The following is a 16,747-nucleotide window of genomic DNA, read 5'->3' as shown; positions in this document are numbered from 1 at the left end:
TTCCACGCACAACCTACTAAAATTAAAGTTTGTTTTTTCCAGTGTGAACAAATGCAATGACATGGTTTGACTGTAATAGTGACAGGTAACAATAAAAAGGGAAAACTACTTTTATTTTCGTCGTACATGGTGCAATATTTCTGTTACTTGATGCACCTGCTCTTGGTTAGTTTACAAAACTTTTTGGATGATGCTCTTTCAGAAATTCATTTTGATGACATCTTCAATTTATCTGATGCCTGGACTCCAGTTATTTGAAGAAGCCTCCTATCAACCCCCCCTCGTCCCCTCGTCTCCTCTCCTCCCCTTCCTATTCCCTCTCTGTGTCTCTCCATCTACCCCTCTCTCTCCTCCCCCTCTCTCCTTCTTTCTCTCTGTGTTTTTCTCCAGAGACTTCCAGTTTTTGAACACCAAACTCTTCTTACCTACTGGCCCTCCACCCCACACGCACACTGAGAGAGAAGCACAGGTAAGCTTGCGACTGAGGGCATGGATTTGTGATTTCCTGTTTGAGTATTCTTCCATATTTCTGGGATTACCAAGTGTTACTACAAGGCTTTAGGGCACTGGCTGGTGCTGCAGCAGAGAAGGAAAAAAATACATGTGCACTAACAATTAATGAGTAGAAGTAGGAGTTTGTTCATTTGCATTTGGGTGTGTGAGCCTTAGTTTGTTACTTGTTTACATATGTCTGCAATGCATTTTAAAGACTGTGTGACAGACTTTGGTGACTTTAGACTTTGGAAAATAATCTTCTGCTCTTGGATCCAGTGTCTGCATTTTTCATGGGTCTGGATTCAATTATTCTGGTTTTCCTTTGTCTGCAGACTTGAGTATGAAAAGCCATGATTCTGAACGAATATAGATTTTTGTTTTTATATGTGTTAGAGTCATTAATTATGTAGCCAGAAAGCATGTATTTTTAAATGTTGAAAACGTAAAGCGTGCCTTCGAAGCATTTACATCGGCTTTTGTGTATTCTTGGAACATCCACATTATGTTGCTGCTTCAATTCATGTTTTAAAAAACCTCTATCATGCAGTTTGGCTTGTGCTGCAGCTATAATGATGTGATTCAAACAGATTATTAAAATAATCTAGGGCTCAGTGCTCTCCAAATTAGTAATGTCTTCCTTGACTGATCATATAATATGCTTTAATACACTGGGGAGTGGGTGTGGCATTCTCTTGGGTGGGTGAAGAGTTATCCTAACAAATTTTCAACTTCAAAGTGTACATTTTATTCTTACTTTTTTTTATTCCTTTTTATATATTCAGATTTTCAATAATAACATTTTGATCTTATTTCCTACCTCCCCTTTCTTTCTGTCTATTGGATCTGCAGACACCATGTTGCCTCTGCGTGTACCCATCTTGGCTGTGCTGGTCACACTGTCCCTCTGCCAGTATTATGACTATGATTACCAACCTAATCCAGTGATGGGGCCATCATCGCCCAACTGCAATCAAGAGTGCGATTGCCCATTCAATTTCCCCAGCGCCATGTATTGTGACAGCCGCAAGCTCAAATTTGTTCCCATAGTTCCAACAGGGATCAAGTACCTGTACCTCCAGAACAATCTGATTGAGGAGATCAAGGCAGGAGTGTTTGATAATGTTACTGACACACTGCGCTGGCTGATACTTGACAATAACCAGATCACTAATGCTAAAATAGCAAAGGGCACAATTGACAAACTCTCAGGCCTGGAGAAGTTGTTCATCAGCTTCAACAACCTTACAGAGCCAGCCATTCCTCCCTCAAAGTCCCTTGAGGAGCTGAGAATTATGAACAACAAGCTGTCCAAATTTCCTTCTGGACTCTTGACTGACAAGGAGAATTTGACCTCCATTCACCTTCAGCACAATGACCTAACCTCTGAAGCCATTTCAGGGGCTTTCAAAGGGCTAAAGAAGCTGCTGTCACTGGATGTAAGCCACAACAAGCTGAAGAAGCTCCCAGCTGGTGTTCCCAGTTCACTGGTAATGCTCTATGCTGACTACAATGTCATTGAAAGTATTGGAGCAGGATACCTGAACAAGCTGCCCTCACTTCAGTACTTGAGAGTCTCACACAACAAGCTGGTGGACTCAGGGATCCCTGCTGGAGTGTTCAATGTGACATCACTGCTGGAGCTTGACCTCTCTTTCAACAAACTGCAGTCTATCCCTGAGATCAACGAGCAGTTGGAGCAACTCTACCTTCAGGCAAATGAAATCAACAGTGAGTGATCAGCATTTTAACATCACAGGATTCTAAATGTTTTGCCTTTTTTGTTAAAGTTTTTTTAGAACAGCATCAAAGTTCGAGTTCCTGTGTTCTCAATGAAATATCTAAACATGTGAAAATAATACGGCCAAGGTTAATTGGTTAGTTAGGCCAGTTTTGTGCCAATTATACACGCATGACTGGATAGCTTAAATGTGGGCGTGGCTTATCAAATGTAAAACCAGAGAGAGGTTCTAGGTTGAAGCCATTTAGTTTGTTCATGGGTATTGGCATTACCATTTTCCAAAAGCAGAGTAATTGATACAAAGTTCAGAACTTTCCAAACGATCCTTTTTAAATGTTTTCTAACCAGATGAAAGATTAACAGGCTAGCATGTCCAGTTCTCTGTGCCAGTCATGTGACACCCAACTATGCTAAACATCCATATTATTAGATCAGGAGGAAGGGAGTAATTTAAACTAACTAACCAATTTAAACTGTAAATATAAATAACTTATTTTCAGCTGAAATCTGAAAACAAAAACATTGTGTAAAACAAAATGACATTAAGTAGGATGCTGGCTACAGCATGAGTGCTTTTACATGAAAAGAAGGGTTAAACTGTGTATATTTATGTGACCTGAAATGGAGAAGAAATGGAGAAGTTTACATTGGTAACACAAGGTAATGTTTTGTTTTGTTTTTATTTCACTTTATATTTAAAGCCATTGATATTTAACCTTATTATTATTATTATTATTATTATTATTATTATTATTATCATCATCATTATTATTAAAAGTGTGATTCTTAGTAGAAGCAGCAGTGTGATTGCAAATGCACAATTCCAACTCTACAGCATGTGCAAACAAGCATTGTAATGCAAATGTTCATCAAGGTTCTTTTAAACTATAGACTGCAGGCATGTAAAGGATGGACATAGCGACTATGGCATCTCTGATTAGTTATTGACAGTTCTGAAGTCTTGAAACTCTCGTTTTTAGTCATATCACTTTGGCTTTTTAAAAACTGACATAGCCAAGTTTGGGGCTAACATGCTAAGGCTAGCACTAGCTTGTTAGTGATATATTTTGGGATGCCAACTTTAACTACCTAAAAAAAAAAAGCTTAAATGTACTTAACATAAAAACTGAACAGCATTACACTGTTTTTTAAGTATCTTATAACTCAAATTAAGGGGTGGATCTGAGCGACAAAGCAAGGGCAGTTAATGCACATATCAGCAACATGTCAGTTAAAACGTCGCCATACCCCAATGCATTCTCTGCTTTATCATCCATTTTTCTCGCGATATAGCCATAATTAAGAAAAAGAAAATTCCCCCTATGATGAGGGGAAAAAGCAATTGAGGAAAATGAAGGGTCCTTTTCTCAAAGACTTCAATGCAGCTGCAACCAGAGCAGTTGAAGGAATGGTAATTTGGCACACCTCCAAGGCACTTTTGTCATTCTCTTTACCAGGTTAAGGGGTTGAAAATGTAAAAAAAATATATTAAAAAAATCCCTACTGGCAGCTATAACGATCTCCACTTTTTATCATTTGTAGAGTTTGACCTGTCAAGTTTCTGCAAGCACATGGGACCTCTGAACTATTCACGTCTGAAGCATCTGCGTCTCGATGGAAACAACGTCACTCACAGCAGCATGCCAGCTGACGCTGTCAACTGCCTGCGCCAAGCCTCAGATATCATGTTCGAATAAGGACCGGCTCTTCTCTATCATCATGACAAAGCTCAGCCCATAACCTTCTGGATTCACATGTCCTAATAATACGTCTTTCGTAGTACTGCCATGCCTTTGCATGTCCGACATAGGTACTAGATAATCTGGGAAACATTGGCCAAGCTTTAGAACAAATCTATAGCTTAGCCAATGTGTGATACAAAAGAAGGCATGCACGTGCAATCAGATCAATAAATTCAACAGGCATTAAACAAATATTCCAAATGACTCATTGTCAATATTTCTACATACCAACCAATACTAAATCACGAAGTTTAAAAAAATTGAAATGCACACAATCTAAAAATAACCGAAAACTCCATGAGATGAATAACTATTATGCTTTGGTTATAACACACACTTTAAACATTCCAAACTTGTTTTTGAGCACACTGAATAAAGACACAATATAATAATACCGAGAGTTTTCCAATGTCTTAATTCAGCCCTAGTGTTCTCTTTTTCCTTGTCTTGTATGTTTCAGTGTCTAGCATGTATAATATAATCAGGGGGATTTTATTATTAATAATAATCCATTGCTGTGCAAAGGACCAGCACATAAGGACTGCATACTTGGATTTAATGTGTAGAGTAAGAAGAAAATGGGGGTGGGTGGGTGTATAATAGCAGCTACGTTGCAGTCGTGTTTTCATCATAGCGGTTTTAGGGAATATATCAGTGTTGTGAACGTGTCTGCCTTTATATACTGCATACTTTAAACTGGTTTGAAACAAATTTTTATGAAGTCCCAATGACTGACTTTTGTTTTGGGTTTTTTTTACTGAATAAACGATAATTGACTAAGAAATGTCTGTTTTCTCCTAATAATTAACTAGTTCTTCAAAGGATTAGAATTCTGTTCAGAATAAATTACTATTAAAGCTGATATGTTTCTCTGTTTAGTTGTACCTTGTGATGTTAGAATGATGTAATCTCGAGATTAGATTGTTTCTGTATACTAACTAAAGCCTAACTATTTGCTGTCATTCACATTACTAATTTGTATACAACATTTTCTTTACTTGCATGCACCCTTTGGTGCCACTCTTTGAATAAACTACAGCTTTTGCAGTTAAGGTGCTTTCATTACTATGTTGTTGTTGGTGTTTAATAGTGATAAATGTTTCTTACCAGCATTACATCAAAATGGCACCAATTTCATGTTGATCGAATGGTGTGTCTATTTTATTAGGTTACTACATCTGTCTAGTATTTTCTTTCCTTTTTTCATGACTTCTTTTGACACCTTTGACTCAGTAACTGTTCATGGATTCACTGTAAGAAAATTAAACACAGTTGAACGAACTATGTTTGAACATATTTTCATGATATCATTGGTAAGCCTGCCTATATGTAAGCCTATAAATAACTTACAAGTCTTACTTAGTGTAAATGTAAAGAATTGAGTTAACTAATCTGACATCCTGTATTTGGGACTTATTTCCTAGAAATGCTGGGGGTGTGTCCCAGAAGCAAGGGCAAAAGGGGAGTACATGAACTGGTTGCCAGTTTGTTGCAGAGCTAATACAGGAAGACAGATAATCATTCATACCCACATTCACGCCTATTGGCAGGTTAGTCTAAATTTCAATTTTGTAACACTTGTAAAAAATGTGTGAGTTTTATAGGAATCTTTATAAGTAAGTACATGACCACTATTGAGTTATGGAACTGCAAAATGAGTGGAAGAAGAACGACTAATGAAATAGACCCTTAAATAACATCTTATAAGATTTCTATTATAGTCAGAAGATTCTTTATTTATTCTCTGAGGCCTGCTAGTGTTCTTTAAACATACTATTTACATTCAACCTTTTTCAAAGCACAGTGCATAGTGGGCTTCAACGTCATCTTGTTTCAGCAGGTTTCTCTCTAGCCATTAATTTAAAGGAGCTGCACAGTCAACCTATCGTGTATATTTCTATTCAGCTGTGCAAAACAGCTGTGCTGGTCCACGAGGTAGGCAGGGGTTGCAGGGTTTTGCTTGATATAAGCTTAAGTGGAAATAATTTTTGCTGTAAATCTACCCTCCCAGCTGTCTCAAATAGAAACCACAAGTGGCTGAAGATTTCAAAATTATTGTTTTTACAGTAAAGGTTCCTTGTGGTCCTTCAAAACAAAAAGGGAGGACTCACCACTCTTACTTATCTCACTGTTCAGTAAGGTCTATTTTTAACTTTCTATTTTCCTGTCAACTGTGATAAACATGATTATTATTGTTATTATTATGATTACATACCCTCTGCAAAGAAACTGTAGAGAACAAAATAGGCATCACGTTTTATGTTCATCTTAAGAATGATGTGCTTTCAGACTAACAGTGACTCAGAGTCTGAGAAATGTGGGATTAATGGTATGAAGGAGGAAAAAAACATAAAACCCACACATTCCTTTCCAGAGAGGTACAATCCATTTAAACATGCTGACTGAATGTTAATATAAAGTAGATGTGTTTGGAAAGTTGTATGCTTTCTTTTCCTTCACAAGAAAATGTATCATTATTAAATATGAGATTACATATACAGTCATGTGATAAAAACTGGACTTTATTCAGTCCTGTGAAAAATAAGTCCAACCCATGATTCAGTAGCTTGTAGTACCACCTTTAGTAGCAAAGACTTGGAGCAATCCTCGTCTCTAAGACTATCAGTCTCTCACATTTGTCGTGGCGGAATTTTAGCCCGCTCTCTTTACAATGTGGCTTCAGTTCATTGGTTTGTGGGCATTTGTTTATGCATAGAGGTTTGTTGGCATGCACAGTTCTCTCATGGTCCCACCACAACATTTCAATCATACTGAGGTCCGGAATTCAACTGGGCCATTGCAACACCTTGATTATTTTCTTTTTCAGCCATTAGGTTGTGCATTTTCTGCTCTGCTTTGTATCATTGTCGTGTTGCATGACACAGTTTTGGCCTAAATTGAGCTCTTGCACATTTGACTGTATACTTCGGTATACAGAGGAGCAATGACTGCAAGGTGACCAGGTACTGTGGCTGTTGAACAAGTCCAAATCATCACCCCTCCACCTTCATCCCTGATATTGTTGTGCTGATATCCTGTGTTTGGTTTTTGTCAGGCATAGAGCAAACGTGTCCACTCTGGTCTGGTGTGTCCAAAAGACATTGTTTCAGAGGCCTTGTGGTTTGTTCAGATTCAACTTTGCAAACCCAAGCTGTGCTGCCATGTTCTTTTTAGAGAAAATAGTCTCTTTTTTTTCTGGTGACCCTTCCAAACATACTCATTCAGTCTTTTTCCTTGTGCTGTCATGAACTTTAACATTTTGCTAACTGAAGCCTGTAGAATCTGAAGTATAGCTCTTGGGGTTTTTTTTGCAGTTTTTTAGGTTCTACATGGTCTGACCTTGGGGTGAATTTGCTAGATGCCCAGTACTGTGAGGTTGTGGCATTATATTAACACAATTCAATGCTCCATACCATCAAACTGACAAAGCCTCTATTGTCATTTAGGTGGTCACACTTTTAATTAATCAAATGCATTTGATTAGCTGCTACTTACCATCTTAATTTCCAAGGAAGCAGTAAGGGTGTGCCTGTAAAGTCCTTCTTTTTCGCATGAATATATGAGATGTTTTCAAGGCGTCAAAGACACAGCTACAAAGTACACTTATTAACATATTTACTTTGTATCTAATTCAAACGGTCGCTTTAATAAAAATGTAACCTTAATTCCTCAATTACTTAATTGCATATTGTGTTTGTATATTCTTCTCACCATGAGGTTAAACTGCAGATCTTAAAAGGACCAAAAGGTGCCTATATCACCAGAAAAATTATCCTCAGAAGAGTCTTGTCAGAGGCTAAAATGCCCAATTTTCATTATCTGTTCCTGTTTTAGAAATTAAAAAAGATTGTTTATAAATCTCTGCAAGCCTCAACACAGCAGAAGTTTCAACATGTACAAAATATGACATTTTTTTCAATTCAATTCAATTTTAGTTATATAGCACCAAATCACAAAAACAGTCGCCTCAAGGCGTTTTATTCTATTGTAAGGTAAATCCTACAATAATACATACAAAGAAAAACCCAACAATCATATGAGCCCCTATGAACAAGCACTTTAGCAACAGTGGGAAGGAAAAACTCCCTTTTAACAGGAAGAAACCTCCGGCAGAACCAGGCTCAGGGAGGGGCGGCCATCTCATCTCATTTTATCTGAGAACATATACAGTTTACAGCCATATTTTTTTTTGCAAACAACACCTACGTGAATAATAATTTAAATACATCAATTTAACCGTTTTGGGTAATAATCAGAATTTAGTCAGATTTTAGGTTTGCATCTACAAAATTAACTAATATTTGATTCCACTTCATTCTAACTGCACATTCTGCTCATATGAGATCGTTAACATGGCAACTATTACAGCTGCCAAATATCATTCTGAACATGTTGTCAGACTTAGATTAAGCCTGAGGTTTGGCTGGTTTTTTATTTTATTTTGAGCCTTGCTTGAGTCTTAAGCAGCTGTAGATAATTTCACAGTGATTAACTCTCTCATCTATAATGTATTTAATGCACACACCTCATTATCAATGTGCATAATAAATTAGTAACACGCATACTGACTCTAGGTATGTACTTAAAATTCACTTATTACAACTTACACAGGATCACCAGCGCCTTTGCAAAGCTTTACACGAACTGTAACAACACTGCTAATCCTGGCTGATAAGCACCATATGCGCTGGAACAACGTCTTTCTTTGTGCATTGGTCTAGGTTTTCTTATTAGATCAGACACCATTTAAAGAGAGTAGGTTAGTTGATTATACGTGGCACTTATAGCTATTATGTAAACTGATTCCAGATGTCCCATTTGACTCATGCTAGGCTCTTATAATTCAATCCTGCTGTAAACGTCAGTTTGACCCAATTATGAAAAGTTATCTGTCTGTCGTTGGGTGCTGGAAATACACCACTTCCCAATGTCATCCAGTCTGTTTTAGCTATTTTTGCTCAGGTAAACCTGATACAAGTCTGGAGGTAAAAGAGTTAGCTGTTGCCTCACCGCTACCACCATTACAAAATGTAACATGTTTACTTTAACAGCTTTTTCACATCTCTAATGTTTTTATACAATCATATTCCAAGTGTAGGACAATTTCCTCCTTTTCCTCCTGTGCCGCCCCTATTTAAATCTTAGGTAGAGCTCCTGCTGCCTATGTCTAGACAATAAAGTCTTTTATAAAACCTTAAGCCTAATATCTTCCTGCTTGGGATGGCAGGTGAAAGTATAATCAGCTGTTGTAGCCTGGCGACCCAGTTTCATAGATCATCCTTCAATCCAGACTGCCTCCAGCTGTTCTTTTTGTTTATCGCTATTTTTACTCATAAACTGTGTCAATCAACAATCACCCCAGTTTTTGTAATTTCCACTAAGCTTACACACTATAGTTCTCTTAAAAAGGTTTATTTTATTTTTTTTTCACCTTTTGCCATTTAATAGGAATAAATAGAACAAAGTAGCATAACTTTTCATGGAAAGCCTAGTATTGCAAAAAAAAAAAAAGAAGAAGCCCAGCTAGAACTGCAAGAACAAAGTGAGTTGAAATGTGCACACCTTTTGTTTGATTTAAGTCTTCATGCTTGGTTTGGATACCCATGGATAAATATTTGCCAACATCACAGTGAAAAATATACAAATGTTTGCATTAGAACAATAAATTGATGTGTATCATGTCACATTTACTAAAATAACAGTTTTCCCTGCAATGTCTTTCTACTTTGAGTGGTTAACTTTAATTGCGGTTTGAGACACAAGGAAAATCTTTGTCTTCTGCAGTTGTTTTTGCAGTGAAACAGTGTAAAATCTTCTCCAGTACAATCTAGGTGAGTAAAATTGCTGAGTGTAATTATGTTATTTTTGTAGATAGTGCCAACAGTTGCATCAAGGTACTTTATAGTAAATATCCTATAATACCCTATAATATCCTATAATAATACAGAAAAAATGTGTATGTGCTTGTATCTGATTGTATGAGCAATGTAGGAGAAACAAAAACAAGACTTTCTGTGAAAAGCTGGGTGTAAAGTACCATCTAACCTCACCTTGCACCCTAGAAAATGTACCCCAAGGCATTTGAGCTGAAATGAGCCATAACTAATCATGTGTCCATCCCCCAGAGTTATGAGTAAAGAGCAAAACATCCATTTAAAGGTGGGGTGACATCAGCTTAACTGTCAATCGTTCAAGCATGACTTCATGTTCTATAAAAAAAGGAAAAAAATGGGGGGAAGACAAAAAGATGCAGAAAAAAAATGCTGGGCTGGCAAAAAGTAGGCAACACAGACTTCTGAAGGGACATCCCAGCTCGCACACAATCGTCCTCCCACCAACAACACACGCTCCATCTTCTCGGTTGCACCGGTGACCAAGGTGCAGCCTTGGGGGAAATCAAAAGAATAACAATACAAGAAACAGGGCTAGGCTGGGCTTTTGCTTCAGACCACTGAGACTGCAGACAATCATCAAAGCTAATCATTGGAGGAGCACAAGAACCAAAACTCACCTGGTCGAATGAAAAGCAGGTAAAGATGATTTTCGCTTTCATTTACAATGAGTCTGTTTGAGAGAGTAGTGGAAAGAGTTCAGAGAATTTGCAGATTTCTGATGAGATTGCTCTTTATCTTTGATATGGCTTCACTTTACTAACCTCTATTTAAAAACCTACACTTATTATCTCTTCTTATGATCATGATTGAGCTGGGCACTTTTTAAACCAATTTAAAGCCGCTTTACTAACACACTCACACCTAGAAAGGACTGAACCGCAAAGAAACAACTGTGGTACTTTTGAAGTTTCCAAATAAACATCTTGGAAAGTCGCATTTACTGCCAAACCTGTTTTTTTTTCACGTAACAATTACCCATAAAAACATTTTTTTTGTCCTTTGTGGACACAGAAAGTCATGCCAACTCTTCCAAATATTTCAAAGTCATGAAGAGGATTTCAACAAATGGAAATAATCATGCAAAACTCATACATTGCAAATAAAAGCCATTGTGTAATTAACATAGCTGGCTCTGACACAAAGCCCCTGGCAGGAAGCCCCTTAGTCTGTCAGGCAGATATTACCCAACATTTGTTTTTAGTAAATACAGTTTCCACTTTGCAGATCTATGAAGCCATGACTCATTAAAAACTAAAAACAAAATAACAATAGACGATGTCTTAACCTTTTAATACAGAGAGCATTTCTGAGACCTTAATGTGTTTAGCTTCTCTCTCTTTGGGGGATCCTGTAAAATAGCACATTTGTGTGTAAAATGAATGAATCAAATTGACTTTATCCCCATGTTGCTCATTGGCCATAGTAAAGTAGCACAGGGAAAGCATATTTAGAGTACAACATTAACAGACTGTGTTGCAAGTAAATCAATTTCAGTGTCTGCAGTGTGTGCAAACACAGTAGTCTGATAGAAATGCATCGAATTGGACAAATTGGACAGCTCAACATGCCATTATATGTCTTTTATCACAAGTAAAGGAGCCGCTTTTTGGCTAACCCAGTAAAGGCACTGCTAAGGCACTGAAATGTGTGCCCTTTCAGCTATTCTAGATAGCAACTTGTCTTTTATGCATAATTCCTCCGAATGTGCTTGGGACAAATGTCTGGCTGTTTAACTGATCGTAGAGGATCACAAACATGTGTTAAGGAATAATCACTGTGCACAGGTGCACATTGGAGCTCTAATGGGTTTGCATGGCTGATCATGGATGAGAGTTGCTCCTATCCTCACAAGTGAGCTGGGATTATCCTGTTGTATTCGAGGCTCTGCCGTCACTGCCAGAATTGAGCACAGTCTTATGCTCGCATGTTGAAAGGTCACCAATTCTGATGTAAGCGAGCTTCAGCAAAACATTTTGCAAGGCCAGCCTGCAGTAGAATCTCCTCAGCTTAAGCATGACTTCCCTCCCATAACCTCTCATGTCTTCCGGCAAGGTTTTGTACTTAAGCAGAGTGCGTCAGCTTTGTGCTTGATGCTTTAGCAGTAATGCAGAAAAACGTGCCTCCCCTCTTAATAATGTCAAATTTGCTCAGGAAAATCCTCATGTTTTAAAATTCAACTGGATTGTGGCATTTTCTATGAGTATCACCTTTTGCTCCTTCTCTATGGTAATTTCAAAGTATTGTCCGATTCCTGCAGGTTTTTTAGATAATGCTCTGTTCCATCCCAGTATTTTTGATTAAACTATGGATATTTCTATCTTAATAAAGGAGCATTATATTTCCTTGAAGTCTTATACTACTTGAATTATTCAGAATAAGTTAAACTGAGATTTATATCCCCAAGCAATTCCCTCCCACATTCTTTTTTTCTGCCATCTGTGCAGACAGGGTTGACAACTCTTGACTTTCTGTACTTATTTTAAACATTGATATGGAGGTGGAGATGATCATCTGTACATGACAAATATACTGAGCTGTATGTGTGTGTACTTTTTGTTTATCCCACTAACTGCATTCACATAGTGGACAACCAATGAATAAAATTAGCACAAAAGGTTGATTAAGGACTCTTAAAGTGGCATTAAATCAATTATACCAGCAATGGTTTTACATGTGGAAGTCAGCAAACTAAGGACAGGTATATTTGCATTCTAAGTGTGCCATGGCTCAGGTACTGAAAAGGCTTAGGACAGTACACATCTATTAAGGATTATGACCATTGATCCTGGGAGACTCTAGCTGGCCAAGAGAAGCTTTAACGTCATCCTGAGTGACAGGCTTGCACACCATGAATGAAAAAGCCAGCAGTACAAATAGAGGGACGTAAAAGCCATCCTCATCATTTGAGACCACACTTGATAGGACTCCACAAAAGGAAACTTTACGGGCTAAAGGTAAGATAGACTGGACTGCAAGGCAAAGACATGTATACTGTCTGAATTATAGGGTTGATGGTTGTTAGTTGTTAATCTTGCAGCTTTAGTAACTGGGTTTAAACTTTATAAAAGCATGAATTACATTGCTGCCAATGCACTAAGTATTCTACTCCAAAGCTAATTGACAAAGCTTTGGCTTTTCTACAGTGAAAAATGAGGGGCACATCTCCGAGCAGAGGTTATCCGCCTTTGTCTTTGAAGTGTGGCCATCTATGGAAAGCAACCCGAAATGAGTTCCAGACAAACATGGAGTGCATCAAGAATTTAAACAAGCACCAGATGGTAGCTGAGAGGAATCAAGTTGTGGCTTAGAAGATGAGTGGATAGAAGATGGCAAAGCTGACTTTGGATTTTTGTTTGTTCTTGTTTTCATTTATTTTTTACTTCTTACTTGCAGAGCTTTCAATCTATTGCTTTTCTGCAACATCACACCTTTAATCTTCCTTTACGCCTGTCAGGGGTTAGCACCATTTGCATGTTTAGTTGAATATGTTTTTATCTGCATGCATCACTGCATCAGATATGCAGACTGAAGCTGGCATGCATTGACACGTGGGAGAGCTTCTAGACTGACCTAATACAATTAAAGTTGACTTGGATTTGCTTCCGGTGTTTTGAGACTTAATTGGAAGGCAAGTAAACCCCCAGATGAGTGGACTACTTCTCAGCTGGCTGCTTGCCTTCATAAATGAATTAATGATGGAGTAGGTGGTGGGGACTAATTTGGGATTTATTTCAAACACTTAGTACACTAATCCAAATGTATTTGATGATAGCCATGATTTATATATTCTACCTGTTATTAGACATATTGCATCAAACATCTTACAAAGACCGTTGCTAGTAAAGGGGGTCAGAAGTTACTGCATTCTTAAGGCAGTGTGGAATAACTGCTCAACATTTTTTAAAGGAAAGACATTTGTCTGTAGGGCTTCCTGACTGTAATACTCTCTTCTTTTTTAAACATTTCTAACGCAGGCTGAGCAGCAAAATGGAACTTCTACTGAAGCTTCTCAGCATCTGGTGCCTGATTGGGCTAACTGTCAGCCAGGACATAACTTACGAGGAACATATTGCCCAGATTCAAGCCTGCCCTAAAGAGTGTCGCTGCCCAACGAACTTCCCTCGTGCTGTTTACTGTGACAATAAAAACTTGAAGAATATCCCTAAAATCCCTCCATACACATGGTACCTGTATCTGCAGAGCAATATGATTGAAGTGCTGTCAACAGATGCCTTGCAGAATGCCACCCAGCTGCGTTGGCTGAACCTTAACCGCAATAAAATCACTAGTGAAGGCGTGGAAGAAGGTGTCCTCAGTGCAATGACTCACCTGGTGCACCTGTACATGGACGATAACCTCTTGTCTTCAGTGCCATCACAACTCCCAGCCAGCCTGGAGCATTTATGTCTGTCTCGCAATCGAATCTCCAAGATCCCTGCAGGTGTCTTCGTCGGCCTGGATAAACTTACTCTTCTGGACCTCCAGGGTAACAAGCTGATGGATGACGCTGTGACTGAAGTCAGCCTAAAGGGTTTGAACAACCTGGTACAGATCAATCTAGCCAAGAACCAGCTGAGTACCATGCCTCTTGGGCTACCACCTTCTACCACCCAGCTTTTCCTTGATGGCAACAACATTGAGAAGATCCCAGCTGGCTACTTCAAAGGTTTGCCAAAAGTGGCATTTCTGAGGCTCAACCACAACAAGCTTGCCAGCAGTGGAGTCCCCAAAAATGTGTTTAACATCTCCAGCATTTTGGACTTGCAGCTGTCCCACAACCAGCTGACTGATGTTCCTCTCATTCCCTCAGGCCTTGAGCATCTTCACCTTGACCACAACAAGATCAAAAGTAAGCCTAGGTGTATTATTTTCTGCTTAATCAGAAATCAATTTAAGCTGGAATTACTTAAAGGAAAGTTCTTTAGAATTTTTCATTTGGAATCTATCCATTCTTATTACATTAACTCCCTTTTTTTTTAATTTACAGCTGTAAGCGGCTCAGGTGTCTGTCCCGTGTCTGTCGAAGATCTGGGCGATTCACTTAATGAAAGTGCTCCTCGACTCCGCTACCTCCGACTGGACGGCAATGAAATTCAACCACCAATTCCCAGAGATGTCATCATGTGTTTCCGTCTCCTTAGGTCTATTGTCATCTAAACAGAAAAACGAACATTGTTTCTTAGGCCAATTCTTATTTTCCACAAATGATGACTTGACCTTTAAGTTGATTTGGTAAATAAGAATTGTGAAGCCATACATATTTGCATGTTTGTAAAGTATCTGACATTAGTTGGCATGAACTTATTGTATTGTTCTGTCTTGGAAACAGCTTTTTTAGTTAAGTCTGAATAAGATCTAAAAGACACTACTGATGGGTTAGAAGCTTTAACTGTGGCTATTGACCGCTAGCTGTGCCTTATGCAGGTGTAAACAGCTGCATGAATACTTCTGAACCAAAATGTAACTGTACATGAATAGGAGGACAATATGTATTTATGGCATGTAAAAAGCTTAGAGACTAATTGTCATTATGCGATATTGAACAGAAGCTAAAGCTTCTAAATGCAAAATCAAAATACAACTTTTATTTTTTTTTTCTATGACTACTTTATATCTTTGGGCTTGAAGCCAAATAACTGGTCTTGTGTTCTTATAGGTGTGTGGTCTTGATTTTCTTCCGAAAATTACTCTATTCTAGAAATTTGCATATTTACTGTAGGTAATTTATTTTTATTTAATACTGGGGGAATAAAGTGAAATCCTGTGAATATTCCTGGCCAACAGTCCTTAATGTTTTGCACACAACAATGTGAGAACTGTTTTTATAAAAAAAAAATACCAAGACACTTTTTAATTATGGCCATTTCTTTTTCTGAATAATTTGAGATAAGATGTCATTTGAATTGTCTTCAATTTAAATAAAACTTCTAAGAACAACTTTGTATCCTGGTGTTCCGTTTAACATAATATATCAAGCACTTTGGATCACTATAACACTGAAACAGTAATAATAATATATCCGTGCAAGGGTTTTCATGCACAGATAAAGTAAACATGTATTATATTATCAACCCAGATAACAGAAACATTTGTCCCACAGGACTAGCAAATGTTGTGTATGTTGTGTGGGCCAGACATGACCCAGCTGTCACAACACATTTGACATGCAACCCATATAAGGTGGACTTGTTGTTGAAAAGAGACTCAATAGTCAGCACTATCCGTCAAGGACTGTGGCCATTAGAAAATTGCAGATGTGAGCCACATTTAGGCCAAACATATTTTACTTGGGTAGTGCATGTGGTGATTAAAACATAAAATAATTCAAGGGACTTGTGATCAATGAGTAAAAATAATAAAAGAACCAACCTTAGGAATCATTATACTTTGTTAAACAAACAGTTTAGGAACTTTGATTAGTATTTATAACCTTCAGAGGAGCCACGTCCAATGTCAGATACTGATGTGCTATTTGCAAAAATATAGTTATAGATTTTGCAGTTTGTATTTATTTTAATTTATTAGCATGTAGGTACCAGACTAGATAGGGCTATGTAAAGAGTAGGCTCCTAAATATGTTAGCATACTAACAGTGACAGTATTAAAGATGGACATACCAGATAATCTGAAATCCAGTTTTGCATCCTTTAACATTTCTGCTGTCGCCATCTTGATTGCAAGAAACCAAAAGTGGCTAAAGACACTATAACCGTGAAACCACTTGCTTACTGGCTAATAGCTAATGAACTCAAAGAGAAGCCTTTTTGCAATCAAAAGTATAGCCATGTGGTAGCCTCCAGAAAGGATGCAAGTTTAAATCACTTCAACAATGGCTTTGTTTATTGGACCAGAAAGCTATGTGGGAGAGAAGCAGGAAG

At 37.9% G+C, this 16,747-nt stretch overlaps 2 protein-coding genes across 2 annotated transcripts; both read left to right on the top strand.

Moving 5' to 3' along the window:
- The first annotated feature begins 311 nt into the window (after positions 1-311).
- lum (lumican) lies at positions 312-5,256 on the top strand. The gene is made up of 3 exons (XM_086269518.1): positions 312-469; positions 1,345-2,223; positions 3,776-5,256. The coding sequence occupies exons 2-3, from the start codon at positions 1,350-1,352 to the stop codon at positions 3,928-3,930; spliced, it is 1,029 nt and encodes a 342-aa protein (XP_086125644.1). The 5' UTR covers positions 312-469; positions 1,345-1,349; the 3' UTR covers positions 3,931-5,256.
- Positions 5,257-12,668: 7,412 nt separating this feature from the next.
- Positions 12,669-15,806, top strand: kera (keratocan). The gene is made up of 3 exons (XM_086269541.1): positions 12,669-12,823; positions 13,844-14,718; positions 14,857-15,806. Exons 2-3 carry the CDS (start codon positions 13,857-13,859, stop codon positions 15,024-15,026), a joined length of 1,032 nt encoding a protein of 343 aa, XP_086125667.1. The 5' UTR covers positions 12,669-12,823; positions 13,844-13,856; the 3' UTR covers positions 15,027-15,806.
- Positions 15,807-16,747: the final 941 nt, after the last annotated feature.

This window comes from Aulonocara sp. 'chitande type north' Nkhata Bay, linkage group LG17 (assembly GCF_057382095.1).
Source record: "Aulonocara sp. 'chitande type north' Nkhata Bay isolate Kocher_YH1m ecotype deep benthic linkage group LG17, A_spYH_male_GT1.1, whole genome shotgun sequence".
NCBI classification, from domain to species: Eukaryota; Metazoa; Chordata; class Actinopteri; order Cichliformes; family Cichlidae; genus Aulonocara; species Aulonocara sp. 'chitande type north' Nkhata Bay.
Note: the sequence above shows the minus strand (reverse complement) of the source record. Positions and strands in the feature narration are given on the sequence as shown.

What these genes read in the sequence shown, in the direction of transcription:
- lum (XM_086269518.1), top strand. Translation starts at nt 1,350, where the DNA reads ATGTTGCCTCTGCGTGTACCCATCTTGGCTGTGCTGGTCACACTGTCC. An exon ending in TCAGGCAAATGAAATCAACA is followed by an intron (nt 2,224 to 3,775) that starts GTGAGTGATCAG and finishes TATCATTTGTAG; the next exon opens with AGTTTGACCTGTCAAGTTTC.
- kera (XM_086269541.1), top strand. Translation starts at nt 13,857, where the DNA reads ATGGAACTTCTACTGAAGCTTCTCAGCATCTGGTGCCTGATTGGGCTA. An exon ending in TGACCACAACAAGATCAAAA is followed by an intron (nt 14,719 to 14,856) that starts GTAAGCCTAGGT and finishes TTTAATTTACAG; the next exon opens with CTGTAAGCGGCTCAGGTGTC.